A 21951-nucleotide genomic window follows, 5' to 3' on the forward strand; every position below is an offset into this window, starting at 1 on the left:
TCACCGCCTTCACTGGTTCTGATTTAAAAGAGAGGTAGAGCTGGGTATCATCAGCATACTGATGGACACCCAGCCCAAACCCCCTGATGATCTCTCCCAGCGGCTGCATATAGATGTTAAAAAGCATGGGGGAGAGGACAGAACCCTGAGGCACCCCACAAGTGAGAGCCCAGGGGTCTGAACACTCATCCCCCACCACCACTTTCTGAACACGGCCCAGGAGGAAGGAGCGGAACCACTGCATGACAGTGCCCCCAGCTCCCAAACCCTCTAGACGATCCAGAAGGATGTTATGGTCGATGGTGTCAAAAGCCGCTGAGAGATCCAGCAGAACAAGGAAACAGCTGTTACCTTTGTCCCTAGCCCGCCGGAGATCATCGACCAGTGCGACCAAGGCAGTTTCAGTCCCATGATGAGGCCTGAATCCTGACTGGAAGGGATCCAAATGGTCCGCTTCTTCCAGGCGTGCCTGATCCATGAGGCAAGCTGCTTTGCTCATTGGGCCTGACACTCCTCCAGATCTGTGCAGATCATGTTCTTGCTAATAGAAAATTCACTCCAGCTTGAACGGTGTGATTTACTGCTGGCTCACTCCTGACATTTAGGTACACCAGAATAAACCCAACTTAAGCTTGGTGTTGTTGTTTACGGTAGTTGTTTAGTCGTGTCCGATTCTTCGTGACCCCATGGACCATAGCACACCAGACACTCCTGTCTTGCACTGCCTCCTGCAGTTTGGTCAAACTCATGTTCGTAGCTTCAAGAACACTGTCCAACCATCTCGTCCTCTGTCATCCCCTTCTCCTTGTGCCCTCAATCTTTCCCAACCTCAGGGTCTTTTCCAGGGAGTCTTCTCTTCTCATGAGGTGGCCAAAGTACTGGAGCCTCAGCTTCAGGATCTGTCCTTCCAGTGAGCACTCAGGGCTGATTTCCTTAAGAATGGATAGGTTTGATCTTCTTGCAGTCCATGGGACTCTCAAGAGTCTCCTCCAGCACCATAATTCAAAAGCATTAATTCTTCGGCCAACTTAAGCTACAACTCCTTTAAAAGACTGAATAAAAAAGTCATACAGACGCAAGCAACAGATTTCTTTGAGTTTCCCAAAGGCTCTAGAGCAGGCTTTACTATCCCTGGTGCCCTCCAGATATTTTGGACTACAGCTCCCATCAGTTCTACTCATCACATCCACATTCCCTGGGGACGATGGGAGTTGCAATTCAAAGCATCTGGGAGGTTCGAAGGAGCGTCCCCAGCATCATTTCAAAAGCCTTTTGCAACCAATCGTTTCAAAGCTCCAGCACTTCTAAGCAGGGCAAAATAAATTCATCTACTACACTCTACTCTCTAGATTTCTGCTCTCCAGATTTGCTCTCAGGGGCTCGTAAAACCAAGAGTTATCCTCCAGCTAAAGACTGAGGAGAAAATGTCATTCATCGCTGGCTGAAAAAGGAAAAGCAGATCTCTATTCAGCAGAGCTCCTCATCTTCTCTCCACAGGATGGATCCTTAGGAAAGCTTCCACCGCCTCCATGGAAGGATGGGACATACATGATCCCTAAAGGAATCCGGCCCATCTTAAGGCTGATGGCCATTGAGGTGAGTGTAAAGCCACAATATGATATTATTATTATCATTATCATTATTATCATTATCATTATCATTATCATTATCATTATCATTATCCTGCCCATCTGGCTGGGTTTCCCTAGCCACTCTGGGTGGCTTACAGCATGCATTGGGGGGGATAATAAAACATCAAGAATTAAAAAGATTGCACATGGGGGCTGTAAACGCCACAATTATAATTTGATTCTTCAAAGGTTCGGGGGAAGTAAAACCCTGCAGCAAATCCAGAAAGGAGAGCCTCAGGCCCTGTGGGGGTGAACTCAGTGCTACAGTGGATGAAGAGGCTTCTCCTGCCAGAGTCCGCCCACCTGTCTGCCCCACTTTCTGCTGAGCTGTTGCTTTTATAAAACATTGATCATGATCTTCCCACAGATCCTGGCATGGGGCCTGCGGGACATGACGACCTACAATCTGCTGGCCATCAGCAATCCAAGTCTCATCATAGAGTGTGGAGGAGAAACTCTTCAGACACCAGTCATCAGGAATCTCCAAGAGTACCCCAATTTCCCCATCAATATCTATCTCATGAAAGTGGTGAGTGGGCCCCTAGCATATGATAGAGACAGCTTTCAAGGGCGAATCGTAAGGCTCGAGATGAAACTAACCTCTCCTCCAATCATCATCACCACCATTTTAGAGTTTGCTAATCAGATTTTGCAATCCACATTTTCACTGTGACCTTTTCCCTCTTGTCTCCTTTACTAGCTATACTTTCCCTCCAGCCTCTACCCAGGGCTGGCCCACCCATGAGGCAAGGTGGGGCGACTGCCTCAAGCAGCAGGATTCACGGGGACAGCAAATCTGGCCTCCAAGGAATGCAGTGCCCACTGCTGTTGCCGCCACCACGGTGCTACCAACAGTTGCAGCGTGCTCATTGGAGGCTGGATCTGCTGCCTCCTCAGCAAGCCCCCCATGCCACCTCTACAGCAGCTTCTTAGAACCTTATAGAATTGTAGAGTTGGAAGGGACCCATAGGATCATCTAGTCAAGCCCCCTGCAATGCAGGAATATTCAGCTGCCCCATATGGGGATCTTAGTCAGGCCCGTCCTAGCCATAGAAGCTAGTGGCATGGAGAACCACGGCGCCGGGCGCTGGAGGGCACTGGAAGGACACCAAGTGAGCGCAGGGTTCCGGCGATCTGACCAGGACTGCGCTCCACGAGCTCAGAGGCTGCGCCGCGTCTCTCTCCTTCTCCGAGGACTCCACGCTGCGCCTCCTTCTCGTTTCCCCAGCGCTGGATTCTGCTCAGTCGAGCTTCGCCACCAGCGCGCACACAGCGCCCAAGCAGCTCTTGCTGGTCCCACAGTGCGCACGCTGGTGGCGAAGCTTGACTGAGTGGAACCTAGCGCTGGGGAAACGAGAAGGAGGCGCAGCGCGGAGTCCTCGGAGGTGGCCTCCCGCTGCTGCCGCAGTCCGCTTGGCACTCCCGGGCCCTTGGAGAGGCTCTGGAGGGGGGCACTGGAGGGACCCAGCGCCAGGGCGCTGGATGGGCTTAAGACGGTCCTGATCTTAGTGATCAGGAGGCACTGCTGGTCTCCTCTCACCCTTGTTCTAGATTTAGATCTTCTCTCACCCTTTCTTCCCTCATGGGAGGAGAGGGGACGCCATTTTGTGGTTTGCCTCAGGTGCCAAAATGTCTTGGGCCTAGCCAAACTGGTAGCTGTGTCGTCAAGAGCATCTTTAGGCCAGGCATGCTCATTTAAATGAGCATCTTTTTAGTTACTAGCTATAGTGAAACCTTAGAGGTGTAATCTCCTCACTTGGACAGCATGACAATATGTGCACAGCTGCCTTTGTCTCATCATCCCTCAAATGGATCCCCCAGCCGATCCTTTCCTGGGAAAACCTCATGCAGCCCCTCCTGACCTCCCTTAGTACCTGCCTGTGGATGAAGATTATGCGCTTCCTATCGAACTGAAGGTGATAGACCACAGAGAGTTTGGATTTAAGCCTGTGGTGGGCCAAGCGACTGTGAGATCCATGAGCCAGTACTACTGTGACCCCTGGGCAGAAAGGAAGGCCCATAATCTCCCTGTCAGAGGTAGGCTCCACCTTACAATACCTTATAATACCTTTACCTGGCCAGGAGTGAGATCATTCCATTTTCTATGCTGTTTTTCACTCACACGAGTCACAAAGTGGCTCACAAACAATAAATGACAATAACATGATAGAACACCACAATTATAGAATAATTAACAAATAATCAGTAAAACAAGCACCTTCTACAAAACACTATTAACTAAACAACTAAAAAAAATAAGCTAAACAGCACAGCCACAACAAAGGTAATGTTATAAGATTCACAAAGCACTACAGCACTCATAATCCACAATATTAGCCACATTAACAAACTAACAACCTGAGTTCCATTGCAAGAGCTTATTCTTAGGGCTGAACAGAGCTATATTCCTGGCTGCAAACATGGCCTTGGACACCCCAGTTGTCTCCAAACAGCTGCAAAGTGGCAATTGGGGGAAGAGGCTGCAGAGCAGCCGCAGGGTGTGCTTAACCCTTTCCCACCTGTCACTTTCTCCCTGCAAACTTCTCCTCCTCCTTCCACCAGTTGCTTTTAGTTGCAGCACAGGGAATATAGGTCTCCATGCCAGCCACACACTCTCTCTGCAAGGACAGAAAGAGGATAGCCTCGTGTATCTCTTTGTCAGTTCTGGGGAACAGGAGGGCTTTGCTCAGTGGAGCAGAGCCACAGCAATAACCCATAGCAGCAGTGCCACTGGCGCTTAGCGAGGTTTGGTTGTGGCAAAGCACTGAACTGGCTCTGCCATTGTCCCTGTGCCACCTTGTCCTTCCCAGTAAGCGGCAGCGATGCCACTTCCAGGAGGCTATTCCTGCTGCACCGCTGCGCAAGTCACTCCTGGGAAGTGCCTTCTGGGTTGCTTCCACATCCGTGTTGTTGGTTACCTGACCTTGCATGCCAGCTGCATAGTCTGGGAACACCTGTTGTTGCTGTAACACAGGTGTGAGGAACCGGTAGCCCTCCAGATGGTTGCTGAACTACTGAACAAGCAGGGACAATGGCCAGGGATGATGGGCGTTTCAGTTCAGCAACATCTGAACCCCTGCAAATAAGGGAGTGTGACTCAGGTTGATCCCTGCCTGAGAAAACCAGGGAGCCTCATGCAAGCCTCTCAGAGCTTTCCAAAGGATGACCAAGCTATACTAAACTAATGGCTCTCCATCTCCAAAAAGCATTTGCAAGGAAGGTGGCGGATTTTGTTCCTGCTTGTTTCCACTGTCAAACCTTTCAAAGCTTCCTATTATTAATGCCACGTCTTCTCAATTTTCCTTTCCCCAAACAGCCATTGCCAAGACAAAGAGAAAGAAGGTAAGTGTTGCTGCATCTCATTGTCTTGCCACTATTTGGTTCAGTTCCTTCCTTCCTTCCTTGAAGAAGGTCTACAGTTATCAGGCTCTCACAGGCCGATGGAAAGAATGAACCTTTAAGAGCCCTGGTCTCCTCCTACGGTGGTGGCTTTCTAAGGGCTCATTGATACTTCCTGTTGAACCATGTTTCTAGGCACAGCTTTGCATTTGTTTGTTTGTTTGTTGCCCCAGTGCTTTCCCCTCAGAAACATGCTCTTTACTGCTGAATTGAAGCAAGCAGCCATCCATAGAATCATAGAGTTGGAAGAGACCACAAGGGTCATCCAGTCCAACCCCCTACCAACCAGGAAACACCATCAAAGCATTCTTGACAGATGCCTGTCAAGCCTCTGCTTAAAGACCTCCAAAGAAGGAGACTCCACCACACTCCTTGGCAGCAAATTCCACTGTCAAACAGCTCTTACTGTCAGGAAATTCTTCCTAATGTTGAGGTGGAATCTTCTTTCTTGTAGCTTGACTCCATTGCTCGGTCCACTTCTCTGGAGCAGCAGTAAACAACCTTTCTCCCTCTGGTTTGTCAGAAGCGGCTTTGTCATGCTGGCCACATGACCTGGAAGCTATACGCCGGCTCCCTCGGCCGATAATGCGAGATGAGCGCGCAACCCCAGAGTCGGTCACGACTGGACCTAATGGTCAGGGGTCCCTTTACCTTTAATATATATGAACATGGCTATCATATCACCCCTTAACCTTCTCTTCTCCAGGCTAAACATGCCCAGCTCCCTAAGCCATTCCTCATAAGGCATTGTTTCCAGGCCTTTGACCATTTTGGTTGCCCTCCTCTGGACACGTTCCAGCTTGTCAGTATCCTTCTTGAACTGTGGTGCCCAGAACTGGACACAGTACTCCAGGTGAGGTCTGACCAGATCGGAATACAGTGGTACTATTACTTCCCTTGATCTAGATGCTATACTCCTATTGATGCAGCCCAGAATTGCATTGGCTTTTTTAGCTGCTGCATCACACTGTTGACTCATGTCAAGTTTGTGGTCTACCAAGACTCCTAGATCCTTTTCACATGTACTGCTCTCAAGCCAGGTGTCACCCATCCTGTATTTGTGCCTTTCAATTTTTATTTTTATTTTGCCCAAGTGTAGTTTGTTGGGCAAAAAAAATATGCTGTTTGTTCCAATTAGTGTTAAAGAGCAGATTTTCCTGGGGAAAGCAGTGGGCCAAAAAAAGTGCTTGGTTACTGCAATTTATTAAAGCACAAACTTGTGCCTAGAAAGTGTGGGGCGGAAACTAAGTCTGGGTGAGCCCTAACGTCCCATGTTCTATATCAATGTATTTCTGTATCTCTGAGATTCTTAAAGTATTCTTGTTTGCATGATTTTTGCAAGCATGTTCACACACATGGGGTGCTGGCTGGGCTTCTTGGGCCTCTGCATAACCTCGCGTCAACTATGAGTTATTCCCCCAAACACACCACACATGCAGCCTCTACAGTGGATTGCTAGCAGAAGGGAAAGCCTTATCCAGGGAAGAAGCTCAGGTCATCTTCATTCAGGGCTGGACCTACCATTAGACAGAGTGAGACACCCACCTCAGGCAGCAGATGTTTGGGGACAGGGAGAGGTGGCCTGCAAACCCCCAAACTTCCTGTTTTTCTTATTCCTTGCCTTCCTTTCCCTTTTTCTCTCTTTTTAAGGCTTCTGTCTTTTTGTTTTGCATTTCACTTCCATAGGTTTAGTCACTTTTCAGGCCACAGCCTATGGCACAGATGCTGCCATGTAGGAAGTGGTAGCCCAAAAAGCCCAGTCTCCTAGGGAAGCTGGGTTGTCCTTCCACATCAAGGTATGAGAAACTATGGGGTTCCCTGGAAGGAGGAACAAAGTTGGATGGCTGTTGGGCTTGTGAGAGTTATTCTGCTGCTTCTTGCAGGGACTGGGCAAAGCCTACAAGGCCTGGTTCTGGAAAAGGCCCTTTAAGAAAGAAGAGAAGGTAAGTCATGATGCCATCAAGGCTAAGAGTCGTCTTGATGGCAGATGCTGCATCCGTACAGATCCAGAGGCTCCCAAGCCATTCCCCTGCTTGATTTATTGTTGATTAGGGAGGGGGGTAACTTGTGATGTGGCACTTCTGTCATCAAAACAAAGACTGATGACTACTCAGATTGGGGGGGGGAGGTAGAAGGATCCTTCATAAAACCCACAAGCCCCACGCCCCTGACTTCTCCCAATTTTAGTAAAATCACAACCTGTGTAGCCTTCTAGAAACAGTAGCTGAGGGAGCCATCACAAAATGTTTGGGCTATTGTGCTGCCTCCTATAATCTGAACATATTCTACAGATCAGATCCCACAAGTCAAGTTTGGATCTGAACGAATGTTGTTTTGCTCTGAAAGCATGTGATGTGGAGGTGAACTGAATTTCCTTCTCCCCATTTAGGAGATGGACGAAGAGGAAGAGGAGGTGGACTGGTGGAGCAAGTACTACGTGACTATGGGAGATCTGTCAAAGAGTGGACATTACTTGGAGAAGGGCTTTGATAGTTTGAAGGTGCCTGTGTTGTGGGGGGAGGGGTAGCAGCCCAAGCTGAATGCAAGGCAGAACAGCAGGTTTCCTCAACTAACATCTGTCCCCAAACTCATGCTTGTAGAGCCTGATAATGCAGGGATCTAGGGTAAGGGATGAGCAGTGAGGCAGCCAGGTTTGCTGATGATACTAAATTGTTTGGGGTTATTAAAACGAAAAGGATTGTGAAGAGCTCCAAAAGGATCTCTTCAAACTGAATGAATGGGCAGCAAAATGGCAAATGCTGCCATTCTGTGTAAACAAGAGTGAATGATGTACATAGGGATCACTAGGGAAAGAATTGAAAATAAAACTGCCCATATGATGCCATGATGCAAATCTATGATGCAACCGCACTTGGAGTACAATGTACAGTTCTAGGTGCCTCAACTCAAAATGGATATTGTAGAGTTGGAAAATATTAAGAAGAGGGCAACAAAATGCCCGTTTGGGTCTTTTTAGTTTAGAAAAAAGGCAAGTAAGAGGAGACATGATAGAGGTATATAAAATTGTGGGTGCTGGGGAGACAGTGGATAGAGGAAGGTATTTTCCCCTCTCTCGTAATATAAGAACTCAGGGATGTTGAAAGATTCAGGACAGACAAACGAATGTATTTCTTCACACAGTGCATAGTTAAACTATGAAATTCATTCAAGAGGCAGCAATGGCCACCAACCTGGATGGATTTAAAAGATGGCAGAGATGGCTGTGTTCTGCCTCTACAGCCAGAGGCACGAAGGCTTCTTTCTGAATACCAGTTGCTGGAAGCCACAGCTCTTGTGGGATGCTCTTGTGCTGGTGGGTTTCCCACTGGCTTCTGGCTGGCCACTGTGAGAACAGGCCGCTGGACTAGGCGGGACATTGACCTGACCCAGAAGGCTCTTACATTCTGATGTTCTTTAATGTAAGAAAATGAATTTAACTCAATGCCTGGGGAAAGGTGGCTGAAGCACTGAGCAGGTGTACAGCCAAGGTGCTAAGCCAACGTCTGTGTCTCCTTCTCCCAGATGTATAACTGTGAACTGGAAGAAGTGCCTGAATTCCATGGCCTGCAGGATTTCTGCCAGACCTTTCAGCTGTACCGAGGGCTGCTGAAAGATGATGACCCCAGAGTGGGGGGTCAATTCAAGGTGAGGGCCTGCCCGAAGTGGGCCTGCTTTCTAGCCATCTATAAAAATCCACAGAAATTCCACCCTGGAGACTGTTTTCGGGAGACTGACTTCCCACGCTGCTTCAGAAGCAGAGATGCCAAGTTTTGCATGTGGGTTTCATCTCAAGGAGTAGCCTGACTAGCCAGTGTTGCAGCAAAAGCAGCACAGCGTCTTTGGCACCTTAAAGACTAACAAATTTATAGTGGCCTAGACTTTCATGGACAAGAGTCCAGTTTTCTTTGTGCAAGGCTTCTTTGGTCTCATAGCATCTGCATGAGAAGCAGGAAATCAGCAGGGGAGAAATTATGGCAGCTTTGAGCAACAAAAATGTGTATTCTTGTCTTGAAGCCTTTCCAGGCAGTAGCGGCTGGTGGGGGGTGTAGGTGGGGCTGCATTGCTCTCTCGGCTTCCCAATACCTTGCACCCCTTGCCAAGAGCAGGGCACTCAGCATGGAACAGGCACAGCAGCACAGAGCAATGAGCATCGACGCAGAGCATTGGGCAGCTACTTCTGGCGTGGGGGCAGCGGAGTTGGTAACTAAATGAAACGGTGCTTCCTCTGGCAGGGGCTTTTCCGGATCTATCCTCTACCAGAAGATCCGAATGTCCCACCCCCTCCACGCCAATTCCAGGAACTTCCCGACAACGTCTGCGAGACATGTCTGGTCCGGATTTACATCATCCGAGCCTTTAACCTCGAGCCAAAGGACAACAATGGTCTGGTAATGGCAACAGCTGGTTTTGCTTTTGCTTGCCTGCAGTTATTGCTTCCTGCTCTGAGCTTCCCTGTGTTATTTGATAGGAGGCTTCCTTTACAGCAGATGTGGCTGGATCCCGTTTGAGGGTCTGGTCCTCCTAAAATTCTGCATTGAACTGTGTCCCCTTACAGTGTGACCCCTACATCAAAATCAAGGCAGGGAAGAAAAAGGTTGGAGAGAGGGAGGAGTATATTCCCAACACTCTGGAGCCCGTCTTTGGGAGGTAGGTCTGGCACACTTCTCCCTCAGAGCCTCTGCCTGCTAGGGCTAATCTCTTGGCGCTGATCCTGCAGGTGCTGCCCCCACCTCTAGTACAGCACAGGGCAGGGCAGGAAGCTACTGGGATAGGAGAGGGTTGTTAAGACTTATCCTTGGAATGTACAGAGCAGCACAACAAGCATTCAGGTGTGGGAAGGGGAAGGGAGGGTTTCCTCTCCATATATATATATATATATATATATATATATATATATATATATGGGACCCAGGTGGCACTGTGGGTTAAACCACTGAGCCTAGGGCTTGCTGATCAGAAGGTCGGCGGTTCGAATCCCTGTGACGGGGTGAGCTCCCGTTGCTCGGTCCCAGCTCCTGCCAACCTAGCAGTTCGAAAGCACGTCAAAATGCAAGTAGATAAATAGGAACCACTATAGCGGGAAAGTAAACGGCGTTTCCATGTACTGCTCTGGTTTGCCAGAAGCGGCTTTGTCATGCTGGCCACATGACCTGGAAGCTATACGCCGGCTCCCTCGGCCAATAATGCGAGATGAGCGCGCAACCCCAGAGTCGGTCACGACTGGACCTAATGGTCAGGGGTCCCTTTATATATATATATACTGTTTTACAATTTTTAATACTTGTTTAAACATCCTTAAAATATAAATGACTTCTCTTCTTCTTTCAATGGTTCATTTTGCATACAATAAATGCCTACATCTTTTACATAAACCATTCAGTATTCCATTATTACATCTATCAAAACTTATTTACACTGTTCAATTTATCTTAATGCTGCCAATGTTTTCAAGTGTACACATTTCCCCCCCCATATATTCAATAAATATTTATGAATCTTCTTTAAATGTATGTTCTTCTTGTTCTCTTATTCTATATGTTAGGTCTGCAAGCAGCACATATTCCATCAGCTGAAGTTGCCATTCTTCTTTAGTTGGGACCTCGCTCATTTTCCATTTTGGGGCTAACAAAACGTGGGCCGCAGTAGTGGTATACATACTGTATTTATTTATTCCTCTACTCTTTTCCTTGACCGCCACAGGATGTTTGAAATTATGTGCAACATCCCAACAGAAAAGGAGTTGAAGATCTCATTCTTTGACTTTGACATGTTTTCCCCTGATGATGCAATTGGAGACACCACCATTGACCTGGAGGACCGGATCCTGTCCCGCTATGGAGCCAACTGTGGCCTTCCGCAGTCTTACTGCGAGTAAGTAGCAATGAGCATACTGTAGGTGTTAAGTGGGTGCCTTTTGGATTCAAGCAGGCAGCTGCTTCAGGTGGGCTCATTGTCAGAGCCCATGGTTTTGCTGCAACAGCTGGGAGCAGCCAATTCAAGGGGGCAGCCCCACAGAGATGCCTTCCCCCAAAGCAGTGTCATTGCCACGTCCAGTAGCAGGGCAGGAGCACTAGGCTTAACTAATGAACTGCCAGCAGTCATTTCATAAGCTACATATCAATGTTTCATAAACAAAACAGTCGTTTTTTAGATCACGGTTGTCTTCTCTCTATCATCCACAATATAACTGCTCTGGAACACCAGAAATATTTCCACTATGTGTTCATCTTACCATTTTAGTAAGCAATATTAATATTAGCTCGGCAAGTTCCTTCCCTTTAAAGTCTCTATTTTTCCAGAGATAGGAATGAAATAGGTGAAATAAAAATGAACAATTAGCTAATCTTTCTACCCAACAGAGCAGAAAAATCATTGCCCTTTTTAGGGCATTAAACCATGAAATAAAGATTTTTCTGCAGTCCAAAGTCTAGAAGAAACTACATCCCTCAAGCAGCCCCCCCCCCTGCAGATGTCACTTGACCTCCTGGTCCCTCCTTTCCCACACAGAGGTGGCCCCACCCAGTGGCGAGACCAGCTTCTTCCAAGCCAGCTCTTGGAGAATTATGCTCGGACCAAGAACATTCCTCAGCCTGATATAAGTGAAGATGGCAGCAGAGCCACTTTCCGAAGCAAGATTTATCAGCTGTCTGACTTTGGTAAGTACTTCACAATATTCCCACAGAGCAAGAGAGAGGGTTGAGCTGCTCTGAAGGTTGAGCCTGGGGTCAGCACCAGCCACTGGTATCACTAAGCACCTGCTAAAAGGAAGCTCACTGCCAATCCTTTGAAGCTCTGGCTTGCTGTTCCTCCTCCTCCTTGTTGTTGCTTCCTGCTCACCTGTCCTCTCTGGGTGTGAGAGCAATGGTTCGGCGCATATGTAATGCTAAAGGAAGATTAATTAAGCTATAGTTTGTTAAGCAATGCTTTAGCATTTTGTGTGAACCTTGCCAACAAAGCATGATCTGAAGCCATGGTTGTTTGGTGGCTTTCCAGGGTTTATTTTATTTATAGCTTGGTATTATGTGTGAACCCAGCACCTGTCCTTAACCATGGTTTGTCTGACACTCACCAAGCAACAAATTGTTGTTGTTGTTGTTGTTGTTGTTGTTGTTGTTGTTATTTGTATACTGCCATATACCCACAGGCCTCGGGGTGGTTACAACATAAAATCTAATAATAATAATAATAATAATAATAATAATAAACATGACCCAATAAATCCCCACAAAGGTTTGTGGGAAGAGCATAATGCAAGGAAAAATGCTCTCCCAGAATCACTGCAAATGTGCTCATGTTGCACAATGCATATAAATTGCAGAACACAGGCTGCCATGGTGCAGAATTTTATTTGTAATCGTGGCCCCCTTTGCCCTGCATGGAAGTCTCATGCTCCTGTGATACATTTGGCAGGTCTTTGAATAAGTGCTGATTCTATTGTACTTGACATTCCCCTTTCAGAGACTAAACTACCTTCACATGGCTTCCTGGGGCCTCCAAAAGAGCGCATGGCTCTCCACCTCCTCCACACCTGTGGGCTGGTGCCTGAACACGTGGAGACTCGTGGCATCTACAGCGCTACCAATCCTGGGATCCAGCAGGTAAATTTCCTGCCTCCATTCCCCCACTGCACCAGGAGTAGCCAGTTGCGAACTGCAGCTCCCACCATCCCTGGTCGGGGCTGATGGGAATTCTAGTTGACAACTGCTGGAGAATGCCATGTTAGCTGCTGCTGAGCCTACACTTTTGGTGGTTGCTGGAAGAGAGAAGTTTCACCATTTGCCCATTTGCCCAACATTTGGATGCCATGTTCATTTATCCTACATAAAACTACAGCAAACTCATTCTCCAAGTGCTGACACTTACGGTACGTAGCCCAAGCAGCACCATCCACTCAGGAGAGAGCTTAATCCCAAGGATCATAGAATCATAGAGTTGGAAGAGACCACAAGGGCCATCCAGTCCAACCCCCTGCCAAGCAAGAAACACCATCAAAGCATTCTTGACATATGGCTGTCAAGCCTCCGCTTAAAGACCTCCAAAGAAGGAGACTCCACCACACTCCTTGGCAGCAAATTCCACTGTCGAATCCATGCCAGCAAAACCTTACAAGGGGCCGCTCAGGACTTCGTGGAAAGCATGGCCTCCATGGGGCTGTCCCTGAATAAGTCTGGTCCAACTCCTAGCCGCGGACATGCCTTGGACCTGGTGTTCACCTCTATGGATGCTGGTGATCTGACACTAAATAAAAGCAAAACTAAAGAAGTGCCATGGTCAGATCACTTCCTGGTGCAACTGGACTTCTCCGCGACCCTTCCTCTAATGGATCCAAATGGTTTCCAGAGAGTGGTAGGGGATGCTTTATCCCATGTTGATGGCCTTTCAGCTGATTCCCTGGTGACCAGTTCGAATATGGAGTTAACCAGGGCTATTGACTGTCTGGCTCCGAAGCGCCCTCTCCGATTGCATGGAGCCCGGACAGCCCCGTGGTTCTCCCTAGAGCTGAGGGTGATGAAACAATCACTGAGACAGCTAGAGTGCCGGTGGCGGATAACTCATTCTGAAGCTGACCGGACACAGGTTAGAGTTCAGTGTCGAGCCTACCAAGTGGTGGTAGCGATGGCGAAGAAGTCTTTCTTCACCGCCTCTATTGCATCTGCAGAAAACAGCAGCAGGATACTCTTTTAGGTGGTTCGCAATTTAGCGGAACCACCTGCTCCATTGGGGCCCAGCACGGGCCACATGATCTCCTGCAATGATTTTGCCAAGTTTTTTTGCAGATAAAGTCGCTCAGATTCGGGAAGAGGTAGACTCCACCTTGGGAGCAGTGCCGGGGCGGGGGAGTGCTAGAGTTCTGTCTAGTCAAGTTGTGTGGGATCAATTCCAATGTTACCTCCAAGGATGTGGACAGGCTGCTTGGACGAGTGGAACCAACCACCTGTCTCCTTGATCCTTGCCCATCCTGACTCATAAAAGCTAGCTGGGAAGGACTGGGCGATGGGCTTTGCGGGGTGGTAAATGCTGCTCTCTGTGAGGGAGCCTTCCCATACCCGCTGAAAGAGGTGGTTATTAAATCGCTTCTTAAAAAACCATCTTTAGATGCAGCCAATATGGCCAACTATCGCCCAGTCTCAAATCTTCCATTATTGGGCAAGGTGATTGAGCAAGTGGTTGCTGAGCAACTCCAAGCACGCCTGGTAGATGCGGACCATTTGGATCCCTTCCAGTCAGGATTCAAACCTCATCATGGGACTGAAACTGCCTTGGTCACATTGGTTGATGATCACCAGCGGGCTAGAGAGCTGTTTCCTAGTTCTGCTGGATTTCTCAGCGGCTTTTGACACCATCGACCATAACATCCTCCTGGACCGTCTAGAGGGGTTGGGAGCTGGGGGCACTGTCATGCAGTGGTTCCGCTCCTTCCTCCTGGGCCGTGTTCAGAAAGTGGTGGTGGGGGATGAGTGTTCAGACCCCTGGGCGCTCACTTGTGGGGTGCCTCAGGGTTCTGTCCTCTCCCCCATGCTTTTTAACATCTATATGCAGCCGCTGGGAGAGATCATCAGGGGGTTTGGGCTGGGTGTTCATCAGTATGCGGATGATACCCAGCTCTACCTCTCTTTCAAATCAGAACCAGTGAAAGCGGTGAAGGTCCTGTGTGAGTGTCTGGAGGCGGTTGGAGGTTGGATGGTGGCTAACAGATTGAGGTTGAATCCTGACAAGACAGAATTACTGTTTGTGGGGGACAGGAGGCGGACAGGTGTGGAGGACTCCCTGGTCCTGAATGGGGTAACTGTGCCCCTGAAAGACCAGGTGCACAGCCTGGGAGTCATTTTGGACTCACAGCTGTCCATGGAGGCACAGGTTAACTCTGTGTCCAGGGCAGCTGTCTATCAGCTCCATCTGGTACGCAGGCTGAGACCCTACCTGCCCGTGGACTGTCTCGCCAGAGTGGTGCATGCTCTAGTTATCTCTCACTTGGACTACTGCAATGCACTCTATGTGGGGCTACCTTTGAAGGTGACCTGGAAACTACAACTAATCCAGAAAGCGGCAGCTAGACTGGTGACTGGGAGCAGCTGCCGAGACCACATAACACCGGTCTTGAAAGATCTACATTGGCTCCCAGAATGTTTCTGAGCACAATTCAACAATTCAAAGTGTTGGTACTGACCTTTAAAGCCCTAAACGGCCTCGGTCCAGTATACCTGAAGGAGTGTCTCCACCCCCATCTTTCTTCCTGGACACTGAGGTCCAATGCCGAGGGCCTTCTGGCGGTTCCCTTGCTGCAAGAAGCCAAGTTACAGGGAACCAGGCAGAGGACCTTCTCGGTAGTGGCACCCGTCCTGTGGAACACCCTCCAGACTTTTAGAGGACATCTGAAGGCAGCCCTGCTTAGAGAAGCTTTTAATGTTTAATAGATTATTGTATTTTAATACTTCTGTTGGAAGCTGCCCAGAGTGGCTGGGGAAACCCCGCCAGGTGGGCGGGGTCTAAATAATAAATTATTATTATTGTTATTATTACTAAAGAGTTTTGTTGCCCTTGTATGAGAAATCCACTTTAAGAAAGTAAAGAGGAATCCTTATCGCACATTTAAAGTGCATGGCTTCTACTAATGAATATTGGGAGCTGTGGTGTGCTAAGTGTTGGGAGTGGGAGCTCTTTGAGGTGTGAACTACAGTTCCTGGGATTCTTCCCAAAAAGGAAGGGGGAAAATCCATGCGTCCTATGGAGCGAAGGCCAGAGCCAGAGCCACACACAGTGGGAAACCAGTTCTCGGGCTGCTTCCGTGATAGCGGAGAGGGTTGCTTCCCTCTCTCTCTCTCACACACCCCTTCCTTGTCTCTCTTTCTCTCTCACCCCTTCCTTCCCTCCCTCCCTCTTCCAACTCAATAAATTATTGGGGGGCAGGTAAGCCCCACTTCACATACCGTATCAGCCTTTCTCAACCTGTGGGTCCCCAGATGTTGTTGAACTACAACTCCCATCACCCCTAGCTAGCAAGGCCAGAGGGATGATGGGAGTTGAGGGATGATGGGAGTTGTAGTCCAACAACATCTGGGGACCCACAGGTTGAGAACTGCTGCAATTGATCTCAAGACAAAGTGCATGCACACTATATGAATGACAATGCCCATGGACATTGGGGGGGTGACTTCCTCAAATATTTAATGGGGTGCAAAGGCACCTAGGCCTCTTGGAGTTGGCTGCTATGCCTAGGACAATTCAAGAAAGCAAATATATATATATCTTGTTTTCCTCCTCTAAAAAACCACGTGCGTCCTCTGGTCACGTGTGTCTTATGGGGCGAAAAATACGGGACTTGCCTGGTTTCCAACATAGGGAGGAGGATGTGGTTGTTTGTTTTTGTATCTCTTGTTATGTTCACTTTCTGTTTCGTGACTTTATACTTTATGTACATCACTGAAGTACCAACTGATAAACATTAAGAATGTGCCTCTCTTCATATCCAGGGGAAAGTGCAGATGTGGGTCGACATCTTCCCAGAAAACATAGGAGAGCCAGGACCTCCTTTTGACATCACCCCAAGGAAGCCCAAGAAGTAGGTGCACCAAACACAGCCACCCCAACCTTTTAAAGACCCAGAACTATTTGCACCACGTAGCGCACTTTCAGGATGGTTGAATGAGTGTGTCAGGGTGCAGGTGGATGTGGATGCTGGATCTGACCAACCACTGTTGCATACTTGTCATTGTTTCTAATCCCAGAGCCTGACTCTCAGTGCCAGAGCATTTGCTTTGCATTCAGAAGGTTCCAGCTCCAAACGGCGCTGGCATCTCCACATTGGACTGGAGCGGGGTTGCACAGAACGTTTTCCTGTAAAAGTCCTTGTTAGCCTGCCCTGTTCTTGTAGATAGCAGGAAGAGGAATCCCTTAAGGCACCCTCCCAGTAGCACCAAGACTCTCCTGTTCCTCTCCTCTGTAGGCATGAACTTCGCTGCATCATCTGGAACACCAAAGATGTGGATCTGGAAGACACCAACATCTTTGGAGACAGGATGAGTGACATCTATGTGCAAGGGTACGAGAGAACAGAGACAGAAGGTTTATGGCAGCCCGACTCCTATGGTGGCAAGTGACCAACAACTGATTTTATTTGCAGATAGAGAGCAAAACCTACCAGCCCTAGCCATATTTCCTTTGAGGTGTCAGCTCCATGATTCCCAAACTGGTATAGCCCTATTTGCATAACAAAACAATCGTGAATTCATTCATCAATTGTGTTGCTTTCCTCCAAAGAACCAAGGTGGTTCACAACAATCAAATGAAGTAGCAGTTCACAAAGGAGAGACTACTGTAGTAGCTAGGGACCCAGGTGGCGCTGTGGGTTAAACCACAGAGCCTAGGGCTTGCTGATCAGAAGGTCGGCGGTTCAAATCCCTGCAATGGGGTGAGCTCCCATTGCTTGGTCCCAGCTCCCAGCAGTTCGAAAGCACATCAAAGTGCAAGTAGATAAATAGGGACCGCTCCGGCGGGAAGGTAAACTTCGTTTCCGTGCGCTGCTCTGGTTCGCCAGAAGCAGCTTTGTCATGCTGGCCACATGACCCGGAAGCTGTCTGCGGACAAACGCCAGCTCCCTCGGCCTATAGAGCGAGATGAGCGCCGCAACCCCAGAGTCGGACACGACTGGACCTGATGGTCAGGGGCCCCTTTACCGTAGTAGCTAAAGATTTGGCTGGTGCTTCCGCATCTTGTGCACCAGAACTTTCCCCTTCTCCTGGTATGGAGAACCTTTGCCCCTCTGCTTCATTTGTAGCTGAACCGCAACTCCCATCAGCCTTCAAAAAGGGTTGCTCCAATAGTCTAATGCAAGAAATAAAACATGGGTTTTCTGGCACCTTAAAGGGGTGAAAAATAGCCTTTGCCAACCTAGTGTCCTCTAGATGTTTTGGAATGCAACTCCCATCATCTCCAGCCAGTATGGCCTTGTGTTGCTGAGGCTGATGGGAGTTGGAGTCCAAAACATCTAGAGGGCCTCAGGTTGGGGAAGACTGGGCTGGATGATCAGCTCGCGCCTGTCCCTTGCCTAAGGGTAATGGAGGAAGAAGGACATCTCTCCCAAAGCTGCCAACGGGACTAGATGATGCAGCTTTTCATTGCCAATGTAGCCAAGTGTGCCCTAGAATCTGGGATGGGGCCAAAGAGTTCCTGTGAACAGCTCCAACAGCTCCTTTGCCCTGGTTCCAGGTGGATGGATGGCCTGGAGGAAGACAAGCAGAAGACAGATATCCATTACAGGTCCCTGACAGGAGAAGGCAACTTCAACTGGCGCTTTGTGTTTACCTTGGAGTACCTGCCCATGGAGCAAGTCTGCGTTCTCACCAAGAAGGTCGGTGGAAACTGAAACAGAGCATTGCTCCAATTTAGGAAAAGGGAAGTGGCCTTGGATTCCTCAAAGCTTACCTTACCATATAGGAGCACCCTCAACCACCCGGACGCCCAGAACTGGCACCTTTATAGTTAACATCTCATGTCTGCTCTGCACTTGCAAGGAATCAATCTCTGAATGTGTGGCAACACCTATTCTTTGGAACTCTCTGAAGGCATCTTTGCTGCACTCTTGTTGACGCCTGCTTTAAAAAATCCTTTTTGCATAGGCCAGGCATCCCCAAACTTCGGCCCTCCAGAGGTTTTGGACTACAATTCCCATCTTCCCCGACCACTGGTCCTGTTAGCTAGGGATCATAGGAGTTGTAGGCCAAAACATCTGGAGGGCCGCAGTTTGGGGATGCCTGGCGTAGGCCATGCCTAGACAGACGTGCAAATTTATAGTACGTAGTTGTTTTCTCCCATTTCTATTTGTTTTTTAAATCAGTTTATTTTATTGGTGTTTTCTTGTGAATATTTTATATTCATTTATGCAAACTGCTTTGATTATTATTATTTGTTTTGACTAAGTAGTACATAAATTTTGTTAAACTTGAATGAATGAATGAATGAATGAATGAATGAATGAAGGAGGGTTGTGTATGGACAACCAGCGAAGCCTTCCTATCCTCCATCTCACAAATCCAACTCAAGAGATTATGATTATATTATTATTTATTGCATTTATATACTGCCCTATACCTGGAGGTCTCAGGGTGATTCACAGAAAATATCTCTCTGCATATCATGTGTTGGAGGATAATCAGAGGCACATTGACAGGCACATGGCTCTCTGTGGTGCACACATTTTAATGGATACTCTCATTCATATTCTGGCACACTTGGTCCATGTAAATTTAAGAGCACTTGTTACTGATTATAGTCCTCAGATATAGGGCACTTCCAGGCTGTTGCTATTTTCTAGTGGGTTTCAATTGTGTAGCAGCAATCACAATTACAGCTGATTAGGAGGTCCCATGCAACAAATAAGTAAATAAAACCACTTCCCACAAAAGATCAGACTTTTTGCAATAAAGGAAGTGATAGGGAAATGCCGTGAAAAGTGTGGAATAATAGCATTGGCTTTCACGTGACATGATCTAACTCCCCACCACCACCACCCCCCCAAAAAACAGACTTATTTTTAAGGAATTTGGCCCTTGAACTGAAAAAGGCTCCTAAGCTCTGGTCTGCTTTGAGTGGCAAGAGCTCTCTGGGTTCTCTGGCAGACAGGGGATATTTCCCATTACCTGCCACTGAGAATCTGGAGCCTGCCTTATACCCAGTACTGTTTGTGGGGGACAGGAGGCGGGCAGGTGTGGAGGACTCCCTAGTCCTGAATGGGGTAACTGTGCCCCTGAAGGACCAGGTGCGCAGCCTGGGAGTCATTTTGGACTCACAGCTGTCCATGGAGGCACAGGTCAATTCTGTGTCCAGGGCAGCTGTCTATCAGCTCCATCTGGTACGCAGGCTGAGTCCCTACCTGCCTGCAGACTGTCTCGCCAGAGTGGTGCATGCTCTAGTTATCTCTCGCTTGGACTACTGCAATGCGCTCTATGTGGGGCTACCTTTGAAGGTGACCCGGAAACTACAACTAATCCAGAATGCGGCAGTTAGACTGGTGACTGGGAGCAGCCACCGAGACCACATAACACCGGTCTTGAAAGACCTGCATTGGCTCCCAGTACGTTTCCGAGCACAGTTCAAAGTGTTGGTGCTGACCTTGAAAGCCCTAAACGGCCTCAGTCCAGTATACCTGAAGGAGCGTCTCCACCTCCATCGCTCTGCCCAGACACTGAGATCCAGTGCCGAGGGCCTTCTGGCGGTTCCCTCGCTGCGAGAAGCCAAGTTACAGGGAACCAGGCAGAGGGCCTTCTCAGTGGTGGCCCCCGCCCTGTGGAACGCCCTCCCACCAGATGTCAAAAAGAAAAATAACTACCAGACTTTTAGAGGACATCTGAAGGCAGCCCTGATTAGGGAAGCTTTTAATCTTTAAGAAATTAGTGTATTCTAATATTTCTGTTGGAAGCTGCCCAGAGTGGCTGGGGAAACCCAGCCAGATGGGCGGCGTATAAATATATTATTATTATTATTAAGGGTTCATCTAAATTTCTGTGAAAATAGTCACAGTGTGGGCACAATGTGCTTCCTCCAGTGAATAGCCCTGGAGCAATTGGCCAGCTTCTCTAACTAATAAACTTCTCTAATAAACTTGAAAAGAATACTCCAAGTTGGTGCTGCCACCTAGTGTCAGGCAAGTGCTTTACCACACTCCTTTTTCTGGAAAACACTGTTTCATGCTGTTATATTATCGAATCATAGAATTGTAGAATTGGGAAGGACACTGAGGGCCATCTAGTCCAACCCTCTGCAATGCAGGAATCTCAACGAGATTATACTTGACAGATGGTCATCCAACTTCTGCTTAAACACCTCCGAGGGAGACCGTTCTACTGTTGAACAGCTCTTGCTGTCAGAAAGTGCTTCCTGATGTTTAGTCACAATCTCCTTTCTTGTCACTTGAAGCCATTGGTTTGAGACCTACCCTACAAAGTCAGAGAAAACAAGCCTGTTCCCTCTTCCATGTGACAGCCCTTTAGATATTTGAACATAGCTATAATTTCTTCTTTCACTCTCCTCTTTACCAGGCTATGCATGCCCAGTTCCCTCAACCATTCCTCATAAGGCTTGGTTTCCAGACCCCGGTCGTCTTGCTTGCCCTCCTCTGTGCACATTCTCCTCTGTGCTCCTGCCCCACAGCCTCGGCATCAGCTTCCAGGTGTGGTGGAGCTGGTCCTGACTTGAGCAGATCTGCCTTGACGCCTATCATGCGTCTCCTATTTCAACAGCCATTCTTCTACCCTGTTTGCAGCAACATTTCTGGAGCCTTGACGAGACCATGCACAAAGTGCCTCCCAAGCTCATCATCCAGATCTGGGACAATGACAAGTTCTCAGCTGACGACTTTATAGGTAAAAAGAATTCTGAACCGGGGGGGCAAGACAAGGCTTTTCACCCCATGTCCTATTTCAGAGTGGGGAACCTTCTTCAGCCTGAGGGCCGCATTCCCTTCTGGGCAGCCTTCCAGGGGCCACATGTGAGTGGCAGGCAGGGCCAGAGCCAACTGTGGGCAAAGCCATAGCTTTGGATTTTGCCTTGTACAGTCGGCTAGGTTCTCTGTGCACATGCACACACGCACGCGGTCCTCCTCCCAGAGATGCAAGAAGCATTAACAGAGACCCTAGTTGCATTCTAGTCAGGTATCATGGACCGGCTGGACACAGTGGGAGGAACCAGCTGAGGGAACCTCCAAGGGAAGAAGGCTCAGAGGGAAATGAGGGAGAAGACTGGGAGGAGCAGGTGTCAGAAGCTGGAGAGGTAACAGGGCTTAGTGAGCTGGAGGGAGTCTATGGCAGATAGAAGTTCAGAATCAGAGGCAAAAGCTGAAGCAGGGAAGGAGGGAGGCCAAGAGGCAGAGAAGTCAGATTGCTGAAGAAGCAAGGGGATCTCTCCCTTCTGCTGAGATAAGCTCTCC

The 21951-nt window shown here is 48.4% G+C and overlaps 1 protein-coding gene across 1 annotated transcript in view; it reads left to right on the forward strand.

Annotated features, from left to right (window-relative positions):
- FER1L5 (fer-1 like family member 5) overlaps nt 1-21951 on the forward strand; it is a 79190-nt gene that overhangs the window by 54570 nt on the left and 2669 nt on the right. The window contains exons 31-45 of the mRNA XM_088670978.1: nt 1498-1596; nt 1999-2160; nt 3503-3715; nt 6914-6973; nt 7420-7530; nt 8553-8675; nt 9263-9418; nt 9586-9677; nt 10731-10901; nt 11538-11686; nt 12489-12628; nt 16502-16590; nt 16975-17070; nt 18237-18378; nt 21289-21388. Of these exons, the coding sequence (XP_088527104.1) occupies nt 1498-1596; nt 1999-2160; nt 3503-3715; nt 6914-6973; nt 7420-7530; nt 8553-8675; nt 9263-9418; nt 9586-9677; nt 10731-10901; nt 11538-11686; nt 12489-12628; nt 16502-16590; nt 16975-17070; nt 18237-18378; nt 21289-21388 (1903 nt within the window). The remainder of the gene's footprint in view (nt 1-1497; nt 1597-1998; nt 2161-3502; nt 3716-6913; nt 6974-7419; nt 7531-8552; nt 8676-9262; nt 9419-9585; nt 9678-10730; nt 10902-11537; nt 11687-12488; nt 12629-16501; nt 16591-16974; nt 17071-18236; nt 18379-21288; nt 21389-21951) is intronic.

The sequence above is a fragment of the Zootoca vivipara genome, chromosome 6 (assembly GCF_965207765.1).
Source record: "Zootoca vivipara chromosome 6, rZooViv2.hap1.1, whole genome shotgun sequence".
Classification (NCBI taxonomy): Eukaryota; Metazoa; Chordata; class Lepidosauria; order Squamata; family Lacertidae; genus Zootoca; species Zootoca vivipara.